We start from the raw sequence: 23,339 nt of genomic DNA on the forward strand, positions 1-23,339 counted from the left end.
CTCCTGGTTGGTCTTAACCACCTGTACATCCATTTCCAACGCTGCACTCTTAACAATGGCTTACAGTTTAACAGCAAGAGCCTTTTAAAGCTCTTGTGCATCCTCCGACGAAGATTTGGGAAATATAGGTCCCTCTTTCATTTTTAACACACAGACTCAAAGATTGGAAGGATGATTCATACTATCACCTACCCTTCTGACAGGCACCCAAGACATTAGAAAGGTGTGCATAACAAGCAGACTTCAGCTCTGGCCCGCAATACTATTGCTATCACGATATCAATAATAAATTCAGGACGGACAAGCCTAGCTGTTTAATTGTTTTTTCTTTTTGCAGGGAGAACCACAGGCCTTATGTGTATACGTAAATTCAAGAAAATAAAATATCACAGAAACAGCCAGGAAGCAGGTGGAACTTACCATGATCTAGCAGCAGGCAGCAGCCCCTACTATCAACCAGCATTACTACTGGATCTTCTCACCAGCTTCTGTGGTGAGACAAATCATATTTTGCCAGAAAAGAGATGCATTGGAGGCGGGGAACAGCACGCAGCCAGACATGCATTACAGTTGGATGAGTGGGAAACGTTACAGGTCTGAGTCACCTTTTGTGAGTAGTTAATCATCTATTATTTGTTGTGCGAGCCACACTGCTACATTTGACACATTTGCTAAAATAATGGCACAACTGTTTGATGCCCATTTCTTTAAATCAATTTCATTTGCACAATTCAGTAACAAATAGAGGAGGAACAATTGAATGGAAAGTCTATTAAAACCACCAGAAACACAATGCAGATGTGTTCCTTAATAGAAGAACAGCCAACCATTCTCAGCCACAATGGGACAGGAATCTTAGCTGTCGAGTCACATTCACCCACAGAATTGCACACGGGTCACGCTTAACAGTGAAAACCCTGCAGCTATCTGTGTCTGCATCGTGCACAGCCTTACAGAGCATAGCATCTAGTTTCAATTACATGTGACAGCCTTCCTGTAACCAGTGATGCCATCAGAGAAGCGCCCAATAGGTTTTAGGACGAACAGCCATATTCCACATATTTTTGGCTGTCCAAACAAGTATGGCTAAACCCTGCTTTTCTATGTACTGGCAGAACTGTACTAGAAGATTAGATCGCAGTAAGGGGATTAAGACCAAAGGTGGAAGGCACCAGTTGCAGGCTTCACCCAGTCTGAAATGAGAAAGTAGTTTTTTAAATTTAGTGATGGTCCGCCTGCAGTTCCAGTACAAGGCGGGAAATTTCCATTCAGAGATGTGTTCCACCTTGTAGGAACCTAGGTGTATTAGTGCAGCATTCTCTTTGCAGTAGTGCTGATTTCGCAATCAGCCGTCTTTTTCCATCCACGTACTGTCTTCGGATATGATAGAGGATAAGAAAAGGTGACTTGCTTAAGACTGAGACCAATAAAAAAAAAGATCTGTTATACCAACAAACTTGAAGGTGCTGAACTTCATAAACCAAATGGTATTATCCTGTGGTTAGATCTGCAAATGGTGTTGAATCTGCAGACTTTGCAATAGAAAGGGGCACCAGGGAAGGTTGCCCACTTTCCCCTTATTTGTTTGCTTTAACGCTGGAGCCATTAGCCTGCCTGATTCGGACCCATCCAATTATTGGAGGGTTTTTACATGTGGAGGAAACCCCAAGGGAGGATGAGAGGGTCTCCCTATACATGGACGATATCCTCCTCTATGTTACAAATCTGGAGGAGACCATCCCGGCAATATTACAGGTATTTGATGAATATGGGGCCCACTCAGGATATAATATGAACTGGGATAAGTTGCACCAATATCCAAATCGAGGGGAAACCGGGCTACATAACCCACCTCGTCTAATCGGCGTAGACCGAAAAATATCTAGCTACTTAGGAGTTTATGTCACGTTAGATAAAGAAAAAGAACTGGCTCCAAATCTCCACCGAGTGCTAGCGGACTTCCAAAAAGATGTGAGTAGGTGGGCACGGCTGCCACTGACTCTAATGGGTCATGCAGCAATGTCCAAAATGATAACTTTGCCCACATTTCTATTCATACTTCAAAATAGCTATTATCCTGTCCCAGAAGCATACCTTATCAAAATCAATGGGGGAATACAACAACTACTAATGGGGTGGGGTGGGGGGGGGGGTGGAGAAGGTAGGCTTCTTCAGGAATATATAACTGAAAAGGTAATTTCATATACACATAAAAAATAAATAATAACACCCCCGACAAGCTGAAGAAACAGAGACATATGGGGTGGGGAACTAGGAGAGCTGGGCGATACTGAATGGGAAGCAGCGATCATGCACCTCAGAGTAGTGGCCATAAAAACAAGACTGCAGTTTATACAATTTAATGTACTGCACTGCATCTATTATGACTGTGTCAGGCTTCATAAATTTGGAAGAGCGGAGTCACCGGAATGTCTGCGATGCAAAATGAGAGCAGAACGATTCCTGCACATCCTTTGGGACTACCCAATGATTCAACAATATTGGGAGAGATAATGAATGAATTAGGAGTGATTCTTAAGGTACCAATCCCTGTAGATCCAAAAAATGTACTTCTAGGCATTCCCACAGAGAGATAACCTGAGAGCTCAGCTGCTCTTTTGTAATCTGGAATTGGTGGTGGCTAAGAGAGACATTGCACGCAGATGGGGGTTCTTGAACCATCAACGACAGCCGATTGGAAGAGAGGAATGAATTTGTACATGGCAGCAGGAAAGGTTACTTCGGTAGCAGTTGCCAAAAGAAAGATGGTAAGATTTGGGGCCCTTGGTGCATGTACTACAATTTGGAAGATCTGTGAAGACGGTGCCATACCTACATTGTAGAGATAATAATAACCCTAATAATAATGTGTAATTTGAAAAAGAATGTTTGTGGGTGAAAAGTCTACTTATGGGGGCAATGGGTTATGTATACAATTGTTTATTATGTGGATTCTCCCGGCTAATTGATTTTAAACAGATGATAAAAATTGACAATTAAAAAAAATATTTTAAAAAAAATCTGCAAATGGTCATCATATCCAATACATATTTTGTTGGAGCCTTCTGATAGATTCAGCCACACAGACTTATAATTGAAGAAAGCTGGCTATCTAAGTAGAGTACTGAATGTGAGGGGACACTATGCAGACAGTCCAGGCATCCCTTCTTGGTTTACAGGGGTTAAAATAATAATCCCAAATGCTCTCTTTCGTGGTAGTGTAGACAAGCAGTTTAGGCTTATCAGAGGGTAGTGCTAAGCATTTGTTAAACACACAGAGTCAATAATTGAGACACACATTCAAGAAGAAATTTGAGATCAATTTTAGACAAATAAAACACTTTTAAATATGTTTCAACACCAGAAATTCTTCAAAGCAAGGTAAGTACTGTTGCAGAGAATTCTTCACAGTGGGGTTAAGTAAATACACTGTTGCACTTTTCAATGGGTAAAGTACATTTACTGTATAGGGCGTCTTTGCAGAAGGTTCTTTGGGGTCCCCTGTAGGTTGTAGGGTGCTACGGGGCAAGGTCCTAAGAAACACCAGCAGTTCAGTTTTACCTGCCCTGGGACATCTAGGTGCAAAGATGCTGGATTGGTCGGGTGACTTGGGTACTGCACGGCTGGTGAAGAGCGGGCCGCATACAAACAGGCTGCGGAAGGGAACTTGGGGACAAGTCCAGGAGCTCCCAACGAGGGGCTTAGTCTGTGGGGGTCCCGGAAGCAGGGGAGCACTGTTGGTTTTCGTAGACCCGGGCCGGGAAGCTTGGGTGCAGTGGGTTTGGTCAGTGGGGGCTCCTGCGTCAAAGGCGCCCATGGCTCTCCGTTAGACCTGCAAGAGGGGGACAAAACAGCACAGCTGGGCCACTCTTGGTGCTGGTCTCTGCGATGCAGACATCCATCATCGGCTGGCCAGTCTTTGCAGCATTGGGAGTCTGGATTGGGCTCAAAGAAGCTTTGGTTGCTGTAAGGGGTCTGGTACCCTGGATATGGACGGTTCCGATGGGTTCCGGCGTCTTCTCACTTGGTGGGGAGGTGGATCTGACCTCCTGGAGCACGGTCACCTCCTCCTGGGCGGCTGAGGTGTCGGTGGTTCCAGTGGTCAGCAGAATGGTGAGCCAGACGTCGCTGTTGGTGTCTGCAGGCAAGTAGCTCCTCCAATTCAAGAGACATGCTTACGGCTTTGCAAAGTGGTGGAGGCCCTCCAAGGCTCTTGGAGGATGCACTGCTGCAGGACGAGTCGAGTTATCACGATTGTCAGGGCAAGAGCGGGTGGGCACGTAGGGTTTGGTGCCAAAGTTCACCAGCAGTCCGCACTTCTGGCTTCTTCAGCTCTTCTTTGTCCTCTTTTTTCTTCAGTCACTCAAATCTGTTATTCTGGTGTCAGGAGCCCACCTAAATACTCAATTTAGAGACGTTAATGGGAGTGTAGGTTAGTAACTAATGGGTTACTTACCCCTGGGATGACTGCACCACATATATGACCACTTCGTGTGGGGAGTGGGCATAACCCTGTCCCAGAATTCCTAATTCCACACAAAACAAACTGTACCCAGTTAGAACCTTTTACCTTGCTTTAGGAAAAGAGCACTAGCACTGGGACCTGGTTAGCAGGAACCCAGTGCACCTTCAGTCGAAAAACCAGTGGCAAAAAATGGGTGTGACCATGTCAAAAGGGGCACTTTCCTGCAATAATCCAATAAAATATTGCCCCTCTTGCCATTAACATCAGTCTTTAAAACTACATCTCACGGTTTTATGAGTAACAAAATCGATTAAACGATCCCACAGGACACAAAGAGAAAGTAAACTCTTTATCAGTAAGCAAGGCGGTGGATCACTACAAGGGATAAAAGGCCTCACAAACACTTGTCTGACCTTGTGGTGACAACAATGATATGAGGGCAACGGGACAGGATTACCAATTGCTCCAATTAGCCTCTGCTTATATTTGCCACCAAATATCCAGAATAAAAAGGGTTGATGGCAAAGGATGGAATGGTTACCTGAGGATCTGTAGGTCACCAGTAGCATAAGCGAGGAGAAGGTTGGCTTCCCACAAGCAGAGTCTTTACTGCATGTTTTCTCGACCTAAATTTGTTTTAGCTTTCTTACTCAATGTATTAGCTGTAACTGAAAGTGTCCTTACCAACATGAAATGAAAATAAACATGTAGCGCTTTTCTAATCCAAGGTGTCTTGGCCCTACGTGCCAAAGGGCACACCTCTCGCCACATCTCTCCTATTAAGAGATCGAAGATGATGCTATGGGACATACTAAACCAACTTTGTGGAAATAAATCCTGGCCAGGTATTATCGACAGCTTTATGGGCAAAGCATAACTCTTTAAACATTGCGCTTTTTTTGATCCGTAGCTAATGTAGTTTAATCAGCTCCTTGCATACAGATTAGTATTTGGGTATATTATGAATGAGGCAGTTTGCCGCATTTGAGGCCACCCGCAAGCTTGACTGGTAACTTCTGGTTGATAAGTAAATAAAGGGTGTTATAACAGACAAGACAGGAGGCAAGTAAAACTTGGGTAACTCTCTTGCATGGAGAGATAGAAATAAAAGGGAAGATCTTCCTCAAAATACGTAAAATGGCAAATCAGGTGGCTGTGATATACTGCAAGAGGCAGCTTGTTATAAGCATCTTGGTCAAAGCAAAGGTCCTAGTACACCAGTTGAGTAGCTCAAAATGAGACAGCCAAACCGTGATAGGCCTATGCTACATTCACATCAACTGCCCCATCTGAAAAAAGCCTGTGACACCATTGGGTTTGCGTTGAATGTCTTTAGTGCAGTCTGTTCTATTACTTCAAAGAACTTCAAACATTTGAAAATATTCCTAATCAAGGTATCGGCGTAGGGATCTCAGCTCCTGGTTTTTCCATGAACTTACAGCACAGTGGTTCCTGCGGAAGCGGATTAAGTCCTGCTCGTCCTCAAAGCTATTCCCCATAGCTGTCTGCGTCACTGACTTCATGGCATAGCCCAACATGTGCTGGCAGAGGGGTACGTGCTGGGATACTGGAAAGGACAACCATTTTGTTACCATGTCTTCTGACAACTGAAAGAAAAAGGAGACGCAACTGCATTAAGCTGTTACCACAATCCGTTCTTAGAGCAACAAAGCATTTAGTTAAACAAATAAACTGGACTATCTGTGAAATTATTAAAACGTACTTGCAGTTGTTAGGCTTCTGAACATAACTGAGGTGCCACATTTGAGATGAGTTGAGCATTCTGAACTGCGATCATTTTCATCCATTTTCATCGTCTTTCCAGCCTTATCGTGGGCATATGAAAGTGTGGAATAATCTTCCTTTGCTTTCTACTTTGCAACAATTTTCTGCTTCGGTATGAAGGACATTCACTTGTCTTTTATAGTAATTAGTTCACTGCATAGTGGCAGAGCTCTAAGTGGAAACTGGACAAAGGTCACAAGGAACGCTGGGATTACTAGGCTGCAAAGTGTCAACTGAGGTTTTACCTCAAGTACCAACTAATGGACGCAAACGTGAGCACCAAGTGCAGGTTCTGAAGTACTGGCACTCACAGCCTATGTTTAAACCTTCGCTCAGACTTCAGGGTACTGTTCTCACAAACTACAGGCCTCTAGTTTGAATACTGGATTGATGCAGCGACTCAGGTAAGAATTGTTTCAATTGTTCACTCTTTACTTGGTCACCTGGAACATGTTTCAGTATCAGCAGACCTTGTGTGTTCTCAGTGCATGTGCCTAGGCTGTGATTCCTAGTCAGCTGCCTTGAGGGACACCACAGGACAGGATGGTTTCAACAGCAGACGCAGAGATACTGCTCGTAGTCTCTGGTACGATAGGGAGTTTGCAAGCCGGCTCAAACTAAGTCCCCCATCGAAAAGGGACTAAACAGCCGACACCAAACAGGATACACTGCGAGTAAAAGCAGGCAGGAGTTCTACAGGCGTCCGCGAGGTAGGGCGGAACAGAGCTGACACTGTCCCGGAGCACTCATCGATACAGCAGCTGCTACAGCGATGTACGTAAGAGAGAGCACTGTTAGAATACACCTCGGACTGATGGCAGTACACTTGGGGCTTACTGCCCCTAAATCAAGATGTCACATGCCTGGCTTGATCAGCGAGAATTGCAGAGGTTAGGCACACATGCAGCTAAACTCTCTTCACAGGATCTCTTTGCTGAGTCAATGAACCCAAGGATAGGCCTGCAGACTAGAAGAGTTCTGGCCAGGTGGCAGTTACGTCAGAACAGGACAGCGATAGCTCACCGTAGCTCTGGACAAGCACCTCCATTTCTGGAGCGTCACTCTAGGACTTTGTGCTTTGCGTTTTATTCCTTCCTGCACAGCTCTCTTCTCCAGTCTGCTGTGTTACAGGATACTCTTCTAGGCACTTGCACAATAAAAGGGACATCCCTACCACTCCAATCTTCTTTGTGCTAGCTTCATGCTAACAGTTTCCTCCCAAAAGCTTTCTTTGCCGGATTTCAGTAGGACCTCAAGATCTGTTCTCCAGTTCACTGGTGTGGTAAACTGGTGTGTGATATTGATCTGATCTTGAAATGTCCTGGTACACTCACTTGGGGAATTTACCCCAAACTGCTCCTAGCAGATTAGAATGCATATACTCCCAGACCTCATTTGTTCTTCAACAATGTTCTGAGAGATCCCTCTAATTTACAGCCCTTTCTGGCAGGCTCTCCCCATTCTCCAGTTTGTGTACCAAGAGATCTACAATGGATTCCAATTTCCCTGCATTGTATTCCTACTAAGCATCCGAGTGTTTTTAACAATGACATAAAATCCCACTAATAATTTATTTAGATAAACCCATGTAGAACACAAAGTACAGGTTTATTTCAGTTTTCTTTCAACCAGAGCATCTTCTCTGTCTAAGTAGGACATGGATGGCACACATATTTGCTCTATACAGATGTGTAGGAGTGAGTGTGAGGTGTGCATAATGTTCCCCACCTGATGTACAAGGGAGACTACAGCGGTCTGTCCAACCTGGCATCATATTGATTTGATTGTTTAATCCCACCCAACCAGGTGTCCCAGGTGATCCCATCATTAATTACTTAATGCCATTAAGGTAGGCACACATAATTATTTCAGCTCTGACAACAGGTAGTTAACCAGGTGTTGAAAAGTGGCACTAGCACTCTTTAACCTGGCTATCATAACCGTAACCTGATAGAGGCCCTCTGGGTGGCGAATATGGTCTTCTCCTTGGCACCATCTGTCAAAGAGTACTGCCAATACCCAATGGTTAGATCGAAAGCACTCATGTACTAAACTTCACCCAATCAGTCCAGCAGCTCGTTGGCTCTGGAGATATGGTGCATATTTTTCATGGTAATGGCATTGAGAAAAATAAAAACTCCACACAAAAAATGTAGGTCCAATGACCCTTCCTTAAAAGACAGTATCGCAGGACTGGCCCATAGACCACAGGAGCATTCAGTCACTCCCTGGTTATCAACATCTTGGTCTTTATGTACTCTTGGACCCGATTTGATATATTGTATGCTTTGCTCTTCACTGGCAAATTATTCCTAGTATCTGTGTCATGGCAACAGACTGACATCAATCCTGGGATGATTGATAAGAGATGGGTAACTCACTGCAATATTTATCTGCAAACTGCATAGGGTGATTTCTGTCCAAGTGTGAGGTTTACCTCCTGTACACAGACACTCTGTTCCTCACTGTGCAGTAGGTCTGGAAGGGCTCACACTTCTCCTTGACCTCTTTGCATCTACCAGGAAGTTGATCACACATTCTCGAAAATAACTGAAAGGTATACTGTTCCATGATCTACTTTCCAGATATCCAATCCAGATATCCAATATGTAGTCTTCGTAGTTACCTGAAGCATTTGCTTTTTAGAAGCAAGGGGTCTCTTTGCCGGAGATATTCTCAAAGTGCCAGGATGATACCGAAGATATGAAGTAAATGTCAGTTTGTTGATGTAGAGGACTGGAAAAACGTGTGGCCTAAAACGGACTAAAGATATTTCTAACAATATTTTAATATGATCGCCAATGTCTATGTCAATTTTAAAAACAGGGGGAAGTTTAAGCAAATAATGTTCCTAACTTCGCCTAAATGAAAACTGTGTGGTCTATTAAATCACTACAAGGATAAAGTCACACATAGTGACCTAAAGTTGGGTAAGAAGTGAATACATCAATCTAACTATATCTATATATTCAACCTCTAAAGTTGTTTTCTATATGGAAGATGGGATCTATGCAGTGTGACTTTCAGTGGAAATGGGTTCACAGCTTTATACAATAGAGTGTGCATGTTGTTAACACTTATTAGGTGATTGTCCACACAACTGTCATACTTTAAAAAATATATTTAAGTTTTAACTGAGTTTTTTTTCCATGAATGTCATACACGTATACCAGGACTGCAGATAGGAAAGCCTTATTTCTCCTTACTTTCTATTATTTCCCTTCACTTAGATGTGGGTAGCCAGGGAGGTCTAGGTGCCCTGAAGAAGGTCGAGCTACCCTTATGGACCTGTTGGCATACAACGGATGCTGGAAACATTCCTACTGTGTATCCAAGTGTTTTTAACAATGGCATGAAATCCCACTAATAAATTATTTAGGTAAACCCATGACCATGTCTTAACTTAAAACTGATCCTCTGGTATCTGTCCAGGAGCTACAAATACATTAGAACTCCCAGGAAATGGTTGAGCCCACCTCAGCAGTATTCACCTACCGGGGTGAGAGAAAACACAGACGATGAAGTACACAACCAATTGGTGGGCAAGACATTTTCTCTTAATATTTTAAATATTCCTAAGAGGTATGACATTCAGGTACATATATTTATATACATAAATCTTTTGGCCTTTGCACTTTTGGTGTAGATGTGGTTATACAGGGAGGACATGCGCAGACCTGACTACCTCCTGCTTTCTTGTGATTGTGTTATTTTTAGTAGATCTGATATAGATAAACATCTATACCTGAATGTCAGACCTCTTAGGAAAATGTATAATATTAAAAGAAAACATCTCATCCTTCATCACAGCCTTCAAGAAGAAACCTAAGGAAACTAATAAAACAATCGGTGAGTACAAATAATTCTTGACACAGACAAAAAGAACTAGGTTCCAGAAAGACTTGAAAAGGTTTTCATTGGAAGGAGTGTTCCCCTATTCAAAGAATGACCAGCTTTCAACAAACAGCAAGACTGACGAGTCATCAGGAGATGGATCTTGGAAAGAAGACAGATTGAAGTGATGAAGTAAAGCAAGACCTTGACCTCAAAATAGAGGACAGGGTGGATGGCAGCAACCTTACCACTATGGACAACTAAATCATCCTCCGCAATTCTTTGGATGGCACCCCTTCCCAGGTGTATTGACAAATACCACCACCATAAATTTTGATTGATATTCAAATAGACGTCCTTTTTTAGGAAGAAGAGGAGGAAAGATAAAGAATATGAACATGCACTGGAGAGACCAATAACCAGAGGGTGGTACAACAAACTCCACAACCAGGCACAAGCAAAGTGTGAGCACAAACATTAAGTTAAGTAACATGGAGCTTTACCCTGCAAAAAAAGAAGTTTTGGAGAAAGGTTTGGAATTTGTCCCAACCTCAAAACCCAACTTCTTTAGGCTACGCAGAGAGATGGCAGAATTTTTTTTGCAAGATCAGACTACAGACTTACTTTTTGAAAAAATATCAATCCACAGATAAAAACTGGGTGAACCCAGATTACGGAACAAATCCACTTTTACACCTCCAGCAGTTACTGTGCCTCCTGAGGTGTTAGCCTTTGAAAGAGCGGTCACCAGGGAAATTGATACTTTGCAATACTACAAGACAAGTATATATCACAATCTGACTAGAGAAGAACAAGAGGCACTGTCAGAATTAAAGGATTTATGTACTACTGTCATAAAACCAACTGACAAAGGGGGAGCAATTGTAATTCGTCCAGTGGATTTGCATAGGGCTGAGTACTTGAGACTGTTGAATGACCAGATAAATTATAAGACACTTGAAAAGAATCCTAATAGATACATCATGGGAGACATAGATTACATGATGAAGAATGCATTGGAACAGGACTGGATTAAAGCTCAGAAGGCAGAATACCTGTGTCAAAAACAACCTAGAATCCCAAAGGTCTGTATTGCTCCTAAGGTCCGTAATGGGAGAACTGCACCCCCCAGGGAGATCCACTGTCCCGGGGATACGGTCTGTATTGAAACCGTTGTCTAAATTCACAGATTTCTTTTTGAACCCACTAAGAAAAATACCAACACATCTTCAAGATACTAAGGATGTTAGTACAACTTGAGGGTATAATTTTCCATCCTGAACTGGAGATTGTGGTCATCGTGGATGTGGAATCTTTATATACAAGTATCTCCCTCAAGGATTCCCTTAGGGTTATAAAGAGGTTATTTGAGAATGAGACATGGGAATTCATTACACCTAAGGATTTCATATTGTATGGAGCCCACATGGCTTTAACACAGAATTATTTTCAACATGAGCAAAAGTTCTATCCCCAAACCCATGGTACTTCAATGAGCAGTGCCTTTGCACCCACCAAGCATAGCCTGTCTTTACGTCCATCATTTTGATATGACATGTATCTTAGATGAAGACAACCCACATAGAACACATACATGTATATGGAAAACATATATCAACAACATCTTTATGACCTAGAGGGGAGAAGAAGAAACCTTGATGTAATTTCATCATTGGATAAACAATCTCAATGCTTTTTGACATTAACTGTAGCTTTTAGTCGAATTGAGCAATTTTTCCTCAACTTAAGAATCAAGGCTTAGAACAACACACTTGAATGTGAGGTCTTCTATAAGCAGACAGGTTGGAATAATTTGTTAAGGTTCAACAGTTTCCATCCTTGTGCCTTGAGAGAGAATCTTCCCGTCAATCAGTTCCAACGTTTAAAGGAACTGTACTAGGAATTTAGATTTTCAAAAGCATGCAGACAAGCTGTCAGAAAAATTGCAGCAGAAGATGTACCCAATGAAATACACAAGTCAAGCCAGAAGAAGGACGAAGAGCATTCCAAGAGAAGTGTTGTTACAAAAGAATAATAATAAATAAAAACAAAATAAAAAAAGATGAATATGAGTAAAATACAGTGCTGGATATCTGTGACAAGCTGATATGTGTAACCACTTATAATCCCTCATCTAACATAATTAAAAAAGTGGTAAATAAGAAATGGAAGATACTGTCTTCGGTGTCTACAAAGTTTGCATCCCCCCTATTTGCATTCTGAAGAAACAGGTCTTTAAAAGATATGGTGGTCTATTCAAGATTCAAAGCACAAGAAAAGGGAAAGGGAACTACTATTTATGATTTATGGAATATTCCCAGTACCACAGGCCACTACACATGCAGGGGTTGCAACATGTGTGCTCGTTCATTGAAGTGTAAAGAGGTAGATTTGGGATTAAAAGACACCATGATTCTGAACGTACACACACACTGCAATACAAACAATACAGTATATCGTTTCATCTGCCCTTGCAACATGAGATTAGGACTGACTACCAGGATACCCAGAGTAAGGATTAATGAACACTGCAGAAAATGAGATGTGGTAGGGGAAAAAGCAAACCAGACATTTTTTGGAGAAGGTTCACTCTGAAAATGACTTAAGATGGATAATCTTGGAAAAGGTAACAGGCAATAATACACAAATACCAGAGAAACTATTATAATATGAACAACGTTGAGTTTATAGATTGAGGACGGACACTTTGGGCCCAACGATGATGTACCATGGAGTGAATTGAAATACTAATGGATAATGAGACATGAGCTTTTGGTAGCTTATCATAAGATCTAATACAACATTGAGATGTCATTGTTAATTTTAGAGCTCTCACAGTAAGCATCTCTCTGATATAACACTGATCATGATACAGCTGAGAACGAAACAGTAATTAATGGCTAGGGTATAATATCATAGCGATAGGAAAAGATTACCAATTCTTTAAGCTAGTCAGATGTATGCATGTTTGGCATGAAATCCTCACAACACATATTTTGTCGTATTAACATTAGGACATAAGGCTATACGCAGTAGAGATTGGATGTATCTTGCAAATGTGTAATTGATGCATCATGGTGGTGCATCTATCAGGTCATAAATGGCGGTAGGAGTCTCTTCCATAGGATCCAGTGTTTTAAGCATAAAATGCACTTTTCCAATTAAGTTTGATTGTGTCCTGATGTTTGAGTAATAAACAGATAAGCAGCCTTTTATTGTGGCCATTACCTAGTTATATTAAAGGCACTTTAGGTCCCTCACTCCCACAAGGGAATGGAAGTTTTCAAGATGGCCGTCGGCAGAAACTCAAGTAAAATATGCATTCTAGTTTTTTTGACGTCAGATGCGGCCAGCACAAGACCGGATTTACATGACTTCGACAGCCAGCTTTTAAAATGGCAGCCAGCACATCTATCCTCATCCAACAGGGCAGAGGAAGATAGGCGCACCCGAGTCGCTATACCATTGGAGCAGCAAGTAGAAAAGTGCATTGGACCTGCTTGTGTCATCAGAGGCGGGCCGGATTCCCTCTTAATATCTGCTTACTTTTATAAAGACGTATAACCACGGTGGTTCCGAGTAAAGCAAGGAAGCTTACAATGATCAGTAGTCTTGTTTGTTGTTGGTTTGTTAAGTATGTGGGTGTGAACGATGTTTCTAAGCAGCATAAGGTGACCTGCAGTGACATCCCTTTTGGTACCGAAGCAGGCCATATTCCTTTACATCATCTGTGTGTTACTAAAATGGATGCCAATCATTGCAGCTACGAGTGAATTGAGACGTCTTACTATCACTGAATCAGGAAAACATGTAGAGCACGGTAATCACCTCAAGGGGTATCTAGGCACTGGCGTTGAGGAGGGTCTATTCAAACAGCCAAGTATTCCATCCGCTCCTGAACTTGGAGATGGACGTTGCTGTGCAGAGGTGGCGAGGCCTTAGCAGCAAGGTGGGAGAAGGAACGACCTCCGGTTCGGGTGCGATGAATGTGTGGGACTTTGGTGAGGGCAAGGGAAGCAGACTGCAGGTGTCTAGTGGACTGGTGGAAGTTCAGGTAGTTGTTGAGGTATTCTGGTCCGGCGTTGTGGAGGGCTCTGTAGGCGTGCATGAGCAGGTTGAAGTGGCAACTCTTCTTGACGGGGAGCAGTGCAGGCTATGGAGATGTGGGGTGATTTGGGCTCTTTTGGGCAGGTCTAGGATGATTCTTGCTGCTGCATTCTAGATGGTTTGGAGGGGACTGTGGAGGTGGGTGGAAGTTCCGATGTAGAGGGCATTCCCATAGACGAGTCTGCTGGTGATGAGGGAGTGGGTGACTGTTCTTCTGGTGTTGGTGGGGATCCATCTGAAAAATTTCCAGAGCATTCTGAGGGTGTTGAAGCAGGCGGAGGCAATCAAATTGACCTGGGATCTCATGGAAAGTTTGCTGTCAATGATGATTCCGAGGATGTGGGTGTGAGTGGTGGGGTGGGGGTGGGTGGAGGTCCGAGGGCAGCAAGCCACCAGGAGTCATTCCATGGTGAGGGGGTCCTTCAGAAGAGGAGAACTTCGGTTTTGTCGGTGTTGAGCTGGAGACAGTCGGCTTTCATCCAGTCGGCCACGTAGGTCATGGCATTTTAGAATCTAGATCTGGTGGTGTCAGTGTCTTCGGAGAGGAAGAGTATGAGCTCTTTCTCGTCAGCATAGGAAATGATGCTGACACCATGGCTGCGGGTGATGACGGCCAGTGGGGTCATGTAGACGTTGAATAGTGTTGGGCTGAGTGAGGAGCCCTGGGGTCGGAGGTGAATGGCGTGGGCGGGTGCTTTGGGTGTGCCCAGTGACAAAGGAGGATAGTAGCTTGAGGACGTTGCCTTGCATGCAGAAGTGGTTGAGTCTTTGAATGAGGAGGTGGTGTCAAAGGCCACTGCCAGGTCGAGGAGGATCAGGGCTGCTGAGTTGCTGTGGTTGAGGATGGCTCTGATGTTATTGGTGGCAGCTATGAGGGCTGTTTCTGTGCTGTGTGGTTCGTGCGAAAGCGGATTGGGAGGGGTCGAGTAGGTGGTAGGTCTCTAGGTAATCTGTGAGTAGTATGGTTGCCGGTTTTCTCTAGTACCTCTGCAGGAAAGGGAAGGACCAAAATGGGGTGGTAGTTCATGAGGTCAGATGGATCGGCTGTGGGTTTCTTTAGTAGGGTTTTGACTTTGGTGTGCTTCTAGGCTTCTCGAATGTGGCAGTGCTGAGTGCTGCATTGACAATGCTGGTGAGCAGGGGTCTAATGGCTTTGAGCCCGAGGTTGAAGTTGTGGTGGGGGCAAAGGTCGGTGGGGGCTCTGGAGTGGATGGAGGTTGTTGTTTCGGTGCTGAGGGGTGTCCAGTCAGTGGGGCAGTGTGGAGGAGGGGTCGTGGTAGGGCCAGGGAGGGCTGGTCTCAGCAGTTGGGTTCCAGGTTTTTGTAGTTGTTGGCGATCTTAGAGTGGAAAAAGTTGGCAAGCGAGTTGCAGAGGGACTGGGAGGGCTGGATTGTATTTTTCGACTGAGTCTAGGGAGAAGAATTCTTTAACAATGGTGAAAAGCTTCTTGTGCAGTTGGTGGGTTGGAGGCAGATGGCTGCTTTCCTTGCTTTTCTGATGGCGTGGTACTAGGATTCAATGGTTGTTTTGAAGGCCATGTGGTCGTCTGGATCTCTGCTGGTACGCCATCGTCTCTGGAGGGGTTTGCATTTGCATTGCTCGGACTTGAGTTCGGGGGTGAACCAGCTGACATGCTTGTTGGCTCTTCTGGAGTTGGGGGTTTTGATGGGCGCAATGGTGTCGACGCTAGTGGTGATCCAGTCGGAAAGGTGGGCGGCTGCTTGATTGACGTCATCGGATGTGTGGAGGTTGTTGATGTTGAGGGTCGTCTTCCACTGGGATTCAGAGATGGTGTTCCAGCTGCGGCGGGCAGTTCGAGAAGGAGGAGTGACAGTGGGCTGTGGGGAGCCAGTGATGGTAAAATGGATGATCCTGTGGTCCGTCCAGGGGAACCTTGTTGTGTGGCTGAACTGGATCATATCGCTGGACATGAAGATGGGGTCGAGGGTGTGTCTGGTGATGTGCGTGGGGTTGGTGACGATACGACTGACGCCTAGGTTCACCAATGGCTTAAGAACTACATGTTGTTTGTCAAGTATGTCAGATTATTGTAGCACTATAAAATGGATGATGGGACTCAGACATATGCTATGCAATTTATGTCGTCAGGGTGAGTAGGGGATCTATTCAGATTATAAAAAAGGCTTGACTGAACTGGTGTTTTTACATGCTACCCGGTGAGTGCACCACATGTACATTAGTGAGGGATGTGGTCCCCATCCGACAGATATTGAATATGCATTACACACCCTAGTTGCACACGACATATGAATGAGTAATACTACCTGTGGGCAATAACTATGGATATACAGCATTTCCTATAGTTTTACACAGTGGATAATAAAGGAATGACAGGAATGTAGATACAACATATGAATAATTTAAAGAGGGTTTAGCCCTAAGAAATCGACTATTTTGGGCAAAGATATATCCACTTGCCAGCTAAGTAATAACTGGTACTTAGCCATTGACAGACTCCATTAAGTATGATCATAGCCAGGGGAACACATGAGATGACTGTGTAATCTGTAATTCTTTAGATCTATTGTTTCTACAATAGTGTGACAACAGGGAAGCGTCTGAACCCTCAGAGCTGATGGGGCCCGTAGAGACCTAAAGTTGGGTAAGAAGTGAATACATTAATATATTTATATCCATATATTCTACTCCTAGAGTTGTTCTATGTATGAGAGATGGGATATATGTAGTGTGCCTTGCAGTGGAAATGGGTTCACAGCTTTGTACACTAGTGCATCAGTGTTGATAACATGTGTGAGGTGGATTTTTCACACAACTGTCATACTTTTATAAGTATCTTTACATTTTAACTGCGTTTCTTTGATGAATGTTATACAGGTCTACAAGGACTGCAGGTAGGAGAGGCGTATGCCTCCTTACTTTTTATTATTTCCCTACACTTAGTTGTAGGTAGGTAGGTATGGAGGGCTAGGTGCCCTGAAGAAGGCCGAGAGACCCATGTGAGCATTTAGAAATCAGACAAAACATGTTGGCATACTACAGATGCTGGAAACATTGTATTCCTACTGAGCATCCAAGTGTTTTTAATGATTGCACGAGTTCCCACAAATAAATTATTTGGGTAAACCCATGACCATGTTTTAACTTAAAACTGGACCACTGACAAGTGGGACTACCACCTCATGCTGGCACTGGATTCTCCATCCTATTCTAACAAACCACACTGTTTGATGATCACTCCAAAAGGTAACCTGTTCCTGTGCCACTTTCCTCAGGCCCACCAGAGTAGGACACTGAATTTGTGCCTGGTCCCTTGCAACTCTTCCCGGGCCAGTCCCCCAGTTGCTAGCAACTTCAAAAAATTTGGTGGTAACCTTGATTCCAACATGTGGTCTGCCATTCACTACTATTTTCAGAACCCTTCACCCTAGGAGTAATCCTACCTTCTTTCTTGTGGTACATGCAGCCCATGCCTTCTTCCCATTGACTTCAACTTCTAGTCAAGCAAAAGGGTACTCCATGGTGTCTGTGTGTCCTGCTGGCTGCACTGCAACTACTGCCGGGGAGAGGCTTTAGATGCCTTCTCTCAGCCACAGTCCAGAAGGCACACATATTCCTCAGGGCGGCAACCTTCTTACTACTGCTACCCATCTCACTCTAAAATACCATGGTATTTGCACATCCAAGGGATAAGGTAACAAGACATAGATTACAAAGGCATTACAAAGGACATGGGCAGCAGCAGGAGGTATGATTTGGGTATGGGGGAGTATTCTAGAGCAGCAGGCACAGCATAGGATAACTGATGTGGTTCATGGTGCAGTCAGGAGATAGCATTTGCAGCCTTTGGACACATGGGCTCAATATGAAGTCCGTGGTGGAAGTGTAGTCTAGGTGAGGAATTTTAGTCCTCGACAGGTGTTTAGTCTGCTATGGAAAGATAGATAAGGGTGAAAGGTGAAGCCCAGGCCACAGATACTGAGGATTCAAATGTTTTAGTTTCAGAAATAGGCAGTTTCAGACCCCTGAACCAAATTGGAGCTGAGGTGTAAAGATGTGGAATGTTAATGCAACAAAAACGTAAGCAGATTCCAATCACCAATGCTTTACAAACTATTTGGGCTAAGACCAAAAAATACAGTGGCACACGTTCTTTGAAATTAAATATAAGTAAATCTATGGAAATGTATTTGGATAGGAATGTTTTAATTTGTATTACTTAAATTTCCTAATGTATTTGGAATTATTGTTTGTGTGCTTTAGCTTTTGAATCCACTTAATACAGCAAAGAGATCCAGTTTTAACTGACATGCACCAGATGCATACTTCAGATAAGTACGAAAAAGGGCAAAGGCCTTTGATTTGATCTTTGATTAAAACCCACAAAAGAACACTGTGGATCAGAAAGGGGTGCGAGTTAAACTGCTGCGGAATTACCTTCAAGATAATGCCGAAGTTGCTCTGTAGAGACCTGCTCACGCCACTTTCATACAGCTTCTTCCGCATGTGACTCTCACCAGCATCTCCAATGGCTCCGGACTGGTAGCCCAACAAGGACTTTAGCATCATTTCAAAAGGGTCCGCTGAAAGGAAGGCAACAACTTGTCAGTCTAGGTTGTACAATCTCTTCGGCTAACCTGACAAAACTGGACAACTGGAGAGAAGAAAAGCAGAGATGTTGAAATGAAAGAGTGAGAGGTCGGGCAATGTTACAAACAGTCTTATCAGGATTGTTGGGGGCAGGAGATGGAGGTACACACAATTAAGCAAGAAAAAGAATAGCATAAAAGTGGGATTTAGAAACATTCAAACTGGAAGTAATAAAACCCTTCACCTGCAGATTGTTGCTGATGAAATAAAAACTAAGATGAGGGCTGTTATTATATCAAACCATAAGAAGCAAGAGATAAGGAGTGTAAACTGTGACAGGCGGCTCTGTATGTGAAATATGAATGTAACAGAAAAACAAGACATGTGAAGACATTGGGCCTGATTACAACTTTGGAGGAGGTGTTAATCGGTCCCAAATGTGACGGATATACCACCAGTCGTATTACGAGTTCCATAGGATATAATGGACTCGTAATATGGCTGGTGGTAAATTCGTCACTTTACCATCACTTTTGGGATGGATTAACACCTCCTCCAAAGTTGTAATCAGGCCCATTGTGTCTTGATCTGTAGATGGACAATGAGATTGATGTATGGCGTGGTATTACAAGTCAACATCACTGTTGAAACTGAAAAACATACAGCTATAATATCAAATTAAGGAGCGCTTCTCAGATAGGAGAACTGGGTGAATGGTAGAGGAACCCTTGACTTATTCACTGAAAGGGCTGTGAATGCACTGAACCTACTCCATCCATCCTGGCAGACACAATGATGACACAAGGACTCCTTATACCATAATAGCAAGTGCGAGGCTTCACTGCATGTTAGTGCTTAATATGCTGTCCAGGTGCCCTTTGTCCTCGTGATAGGGTGGGTGGTGTGCCCAATAGCAAAAAGACTATTGGACTTAAACACTAATGTAATGTAAAGCAAACTTAAAAATAAAGGGTTCTGATGTAAAAATAACTCAAAAACTACTCGTAATGCACTGCAAATAGAAACTGTAACACGTACTGTAAAACGTTAAAGCAATAAATTATAATGTAATGTTTTAAAGTGTGTCCTACCAGCCCAGACAAGACAGAAACATATACTAATGGTGTGCTATTTCTCTCCTGTGCAAAATTAATGTTTTAAAACTCTGCATGCAATGGAAAACTTGCAGTTTACATTGCTAGAAAAAAGCATCCATCAAAATGAAGCACTGTGGGGAAAATAAGTCTGCAAAAACTTACTTTGCTCACTAAAGACTTTTGAGGTAAAAATAACAAACATTTTGTTTAGCTTTGACACCTCTACAGCCTTTGCAGAGGCAACATTAGTAAACTCTGCATGCAAAAAAAAAAAGCGCATTTGCCAACCCCAAACACATCAGCCCGACCTTCTAACACCTTTATCTGCACAACACATCACTAAGCCATATGATTATAAAATTGATGTTTCCCATCAGAACAACACATTCCTCACACATTCTAGAGCCCCCCCAAAAACATCAGAACACATTTGACAGATCACCTGCAACCGCTTGTGAATAACATGGCAATATAGCTATCTAGTCATCAAACCGCTACTGCCACTGCAGCACACCCTATTCCTCACAAAATTGTCCCATACAGTTCTAACAACATGTTATTCAGGCCATTCTGTATTCTTAAATAAACATTGTATCACCAATGTCAGATACATTAGCAAACTGATGTTCCTCACATCAGTGCAACACACTTCAGACACAAACAAAAGCCAACATAACAGACCATTTTAAGACAATGCATGAGTGCAGAAGGTCACATCAAAATAGCAAATCTATCTAGTTGGCAAAGTAATGAAGTCCCAACAATGCACGCATTTTTAAACCATATGGATCTATCTCAATGCAAAGGCCTCCCAGCACAACCGGCCTGGAAATGGACAACCTTTCCATAGTTAGATGAGGTAGATGGCAAGTCCTACAACATGTTTACTGAGATACAACAATACATCTCAAACCCAATGTTTCTGCTTTGCGCTAGTCAGAATCATCACTAAGGGCCCTATTATGAGTTTGGCTGGTGGGAAATCCTGTCCGCCCAACTCCTGACAGGGTGGTCGCCACCCCGCCAGTGTTATTAGGAGTTTCCTGCTACGTCGGCAGGCAAAAAACAGAGTTTCTGCCTGCTGGCACAATGGGAAGCAGGATACAGCATGGTCTCCGGCTCGTAATCGAGCTGGTGCCAATGCTGTAGCCTGCAGGGTGCACCAACACCCTCGCAATGTTCACTGTCTGCTTAACACTGCAATGGTGCTGGCCAGGGAGGCCCCTGCACTGTCCATGCCAAGTGCATGGGCAGTGCAGAGCACCCCTGGTGCTCCCTGCTCCCATTCTATGCCAGCCTTTTCATGGCTGTGCTACTGCCATGAAACCGCTGGCGGATAAGGGGGTCATAATCCCAAGGGCAGCGATGCTAGCAGCCCTGCTCTGGTAGATTAGGACCGCCACCAACCTCTAGACCGCCGGGATCGGAGATCCTGGTCAAGCTGGAGGACCACCAGGACTAAAATGTGAAAAAAAGCATAGAACTGGTTGCAAAGAGACCTAGGAGGTAATACAAATGGCAGGAACGTGCAATACCAATGTTGATGACATAATATAACATATTTCAAGTTATGTTTAATACCTAGCGCATGAAACAAGCTGCAAAGTACTGTGCAAAAAAAGGCTACACGATAGATGATCATAACAACAAGGGGAGATTTACTGGACATTGGGGCTACTTTGAGTTTTGGGGTGATAAAAGGTGAATAATTGTGGCTATAATATGTTGCAGCTAAATGCAACACCAAGAGAAAGTGACCAAAAAGAGTAGAAATTCGTTAGAAAACTTGGAGATAGTGTGGTTTTAGTGCTAAAAGTAGACACACCGGAGCAGATTAACTGAGCCTGGAAGTCATTATCTGTAGTCCTGAATTGACTTCAAGCTGGCTTTGGTTTTCGCACACGTTCAAAGCCTGGAATAAATCTCATTCCCAAGGAAGGCAATACTACAATACACAATTTCATCTGATGTCCACTTCGTAGTTTCCAGACATGCTAATGTTAAGGTCGTGCACTACTTTCCTCCCACTAGTACGATGGGAGTACTAGTATATTAAAAAAATAAAAAAATAAAAGAAGAGTTTTTTTACAACAATGTCTGCAGTTGATAAATATGTAGGGCAAAGTTGCTATCCAAGGAACAAAAAATATGAGACACCCTCAAAGCCTGAAGACCGCCAATGAGAAGACACTGCTATCGAGAGAGATACGAGCCACAATACTATTAAACAGGGCCTGCCTTTTGTGCATGAGAAACATTCCACACACTCGTTCTGGTGGAAAAACAACACAACTGCTCAACATCCTGAAAGAAAGAGGCTATGAAATTTATAAGGCTAACGGGAACACGTACAGGTCCGGTTGGGGTTGATGTGCTGACGAAAAAGATCGAGGGACCCCAGGCTGACCACCAGGCGCCGGCCAAACCAAAACGATGCCACAGGCCCAAACTTCTCATGCAGGTTCACCAGGAATTCGTGCAAGCTGCCACAGCTCACAATGTCCTGCAGGTTTCCATCTCTGTGATAATAAGGAACAAAAATTGGAAAACAGCATTGTAAGACTCATACTTTAGAGGACTGCTGATAGAAAACGTTCTGAATGGACTTACTTCTCATCTGTTGGTGTTAGGCCAGGAATACCTGAAGACTGCCTGGAGGCCTAAGGGAGAGAGAGGAAAGGACAAATAGTAGATAAAAATCAGGAAATGCCCACTTCACAGTGGAACCTTTTGTGTAGTCTTAAGACAGTGAGTTGTACTCACTCTCCTCCACTCTACTGAGCACATGACATGAACGAAGATTTCCTCCAACACAATAAGTACTTTATTAATTTACGTTTTTAATTATGAAATGTACTTGACAACAATCGAACAGAGACACTCTTCTAGCTTTTGGCTTGATACTTTTAGGGCCCTTCTTTGGAAAAAAACAGTCAGGGAAAGTCATATCTTTCTAATACAATAGTACTAGAACATCATTCGGAAGAACATATTTATTTTCAATATTTTATATTGCATCAACATGCCAGTTTTCGGCTGCTTTGCAGCACACTGTATGCAAAGGAGTACATAAGGAGGCAGATTTAGGTGGTGGCTATAGGCTTTCATGAGTGGGAGAGTATTATGTTAAAGTCAAGCTACCGGTGGTAAGTTGCTGGCAGGTGTTCCAAAGTTATGAATAGAGGTCATTAACAGTGGTGGTGCGGGTGCAGTTGTTTTTTGGGCGATAGATTGATACAGGTGACCACACAAAGGAAGATGCAACAAGTGCATTGTATAATTATTAATATTATATCTTGATAAATCATAAAAATCAAAGGATCATTATTAACAAATGAGATTGTACTTTTCCATTGTTTTTTGGACTGCTCAATTCCCAGCTGAATTATTTACAAAGTGTTTGTTTCCTCAAGTTGAGTCATCATTCTGACCATTTCTTGCCAATTCACAGCTCTTTCAATGGCATTCTAGCCACAAATGGA

At 43.2% G+C, this 23,339-nt stretch overlaps 1 protein-coding gene across 2 annotated transcripts in view; it reads right to left on the minus strand.

Moving 5' to 3' along the window:
- CYP20A1 (cytochrome P450 family 20 subfamily A member 1) overlaps positions 1-23,339 on the minus strand; it is a 160,004-nt gene that overhangs the window by 121,064 nt on the left and 15,601 nt on the right. For both annotated transcript variants that reach the window (XM_069226021.1, XM_069226022.1), the window contains exons 2-5: positions 22,468-22,517; positions 22,210-22,376; positions 18,608-18,753; positions 5,905-6,072 (exon numbers count right to left, since the gene is read on the minus strand). In XM_069226021.1, the coding sequence (XP_069082122.1) occupies positions 5,905-6,072; positions 18,608-18,753; positions 22,210-22,376; positions 22,468-22,517 (531 nt within the window). The remainder of the gene's footprint in view (positions 1-5,904; positions 6,073-18,607; positions 18,754-22,209; positions 22,377-22,467; positions 22,518-23,339) is intronic.

Source organism: Pleurodeles waltl, chromosome 3_1 (genome assembly GCF_031143425.1).
Source record: "Pleurodeles waltl isolate 20211129_DDA chromosome 3_1, aPleWal1.hap1.20221129, whole genome shotgun sequence".
Taxonomy (NCBI): domain Eukaryota; kingdom Metazoa; phylum Chordata; class Amphibia; order Caudata; family Salamandridae; genus Pleurodeles; species Pleurodeles waltl.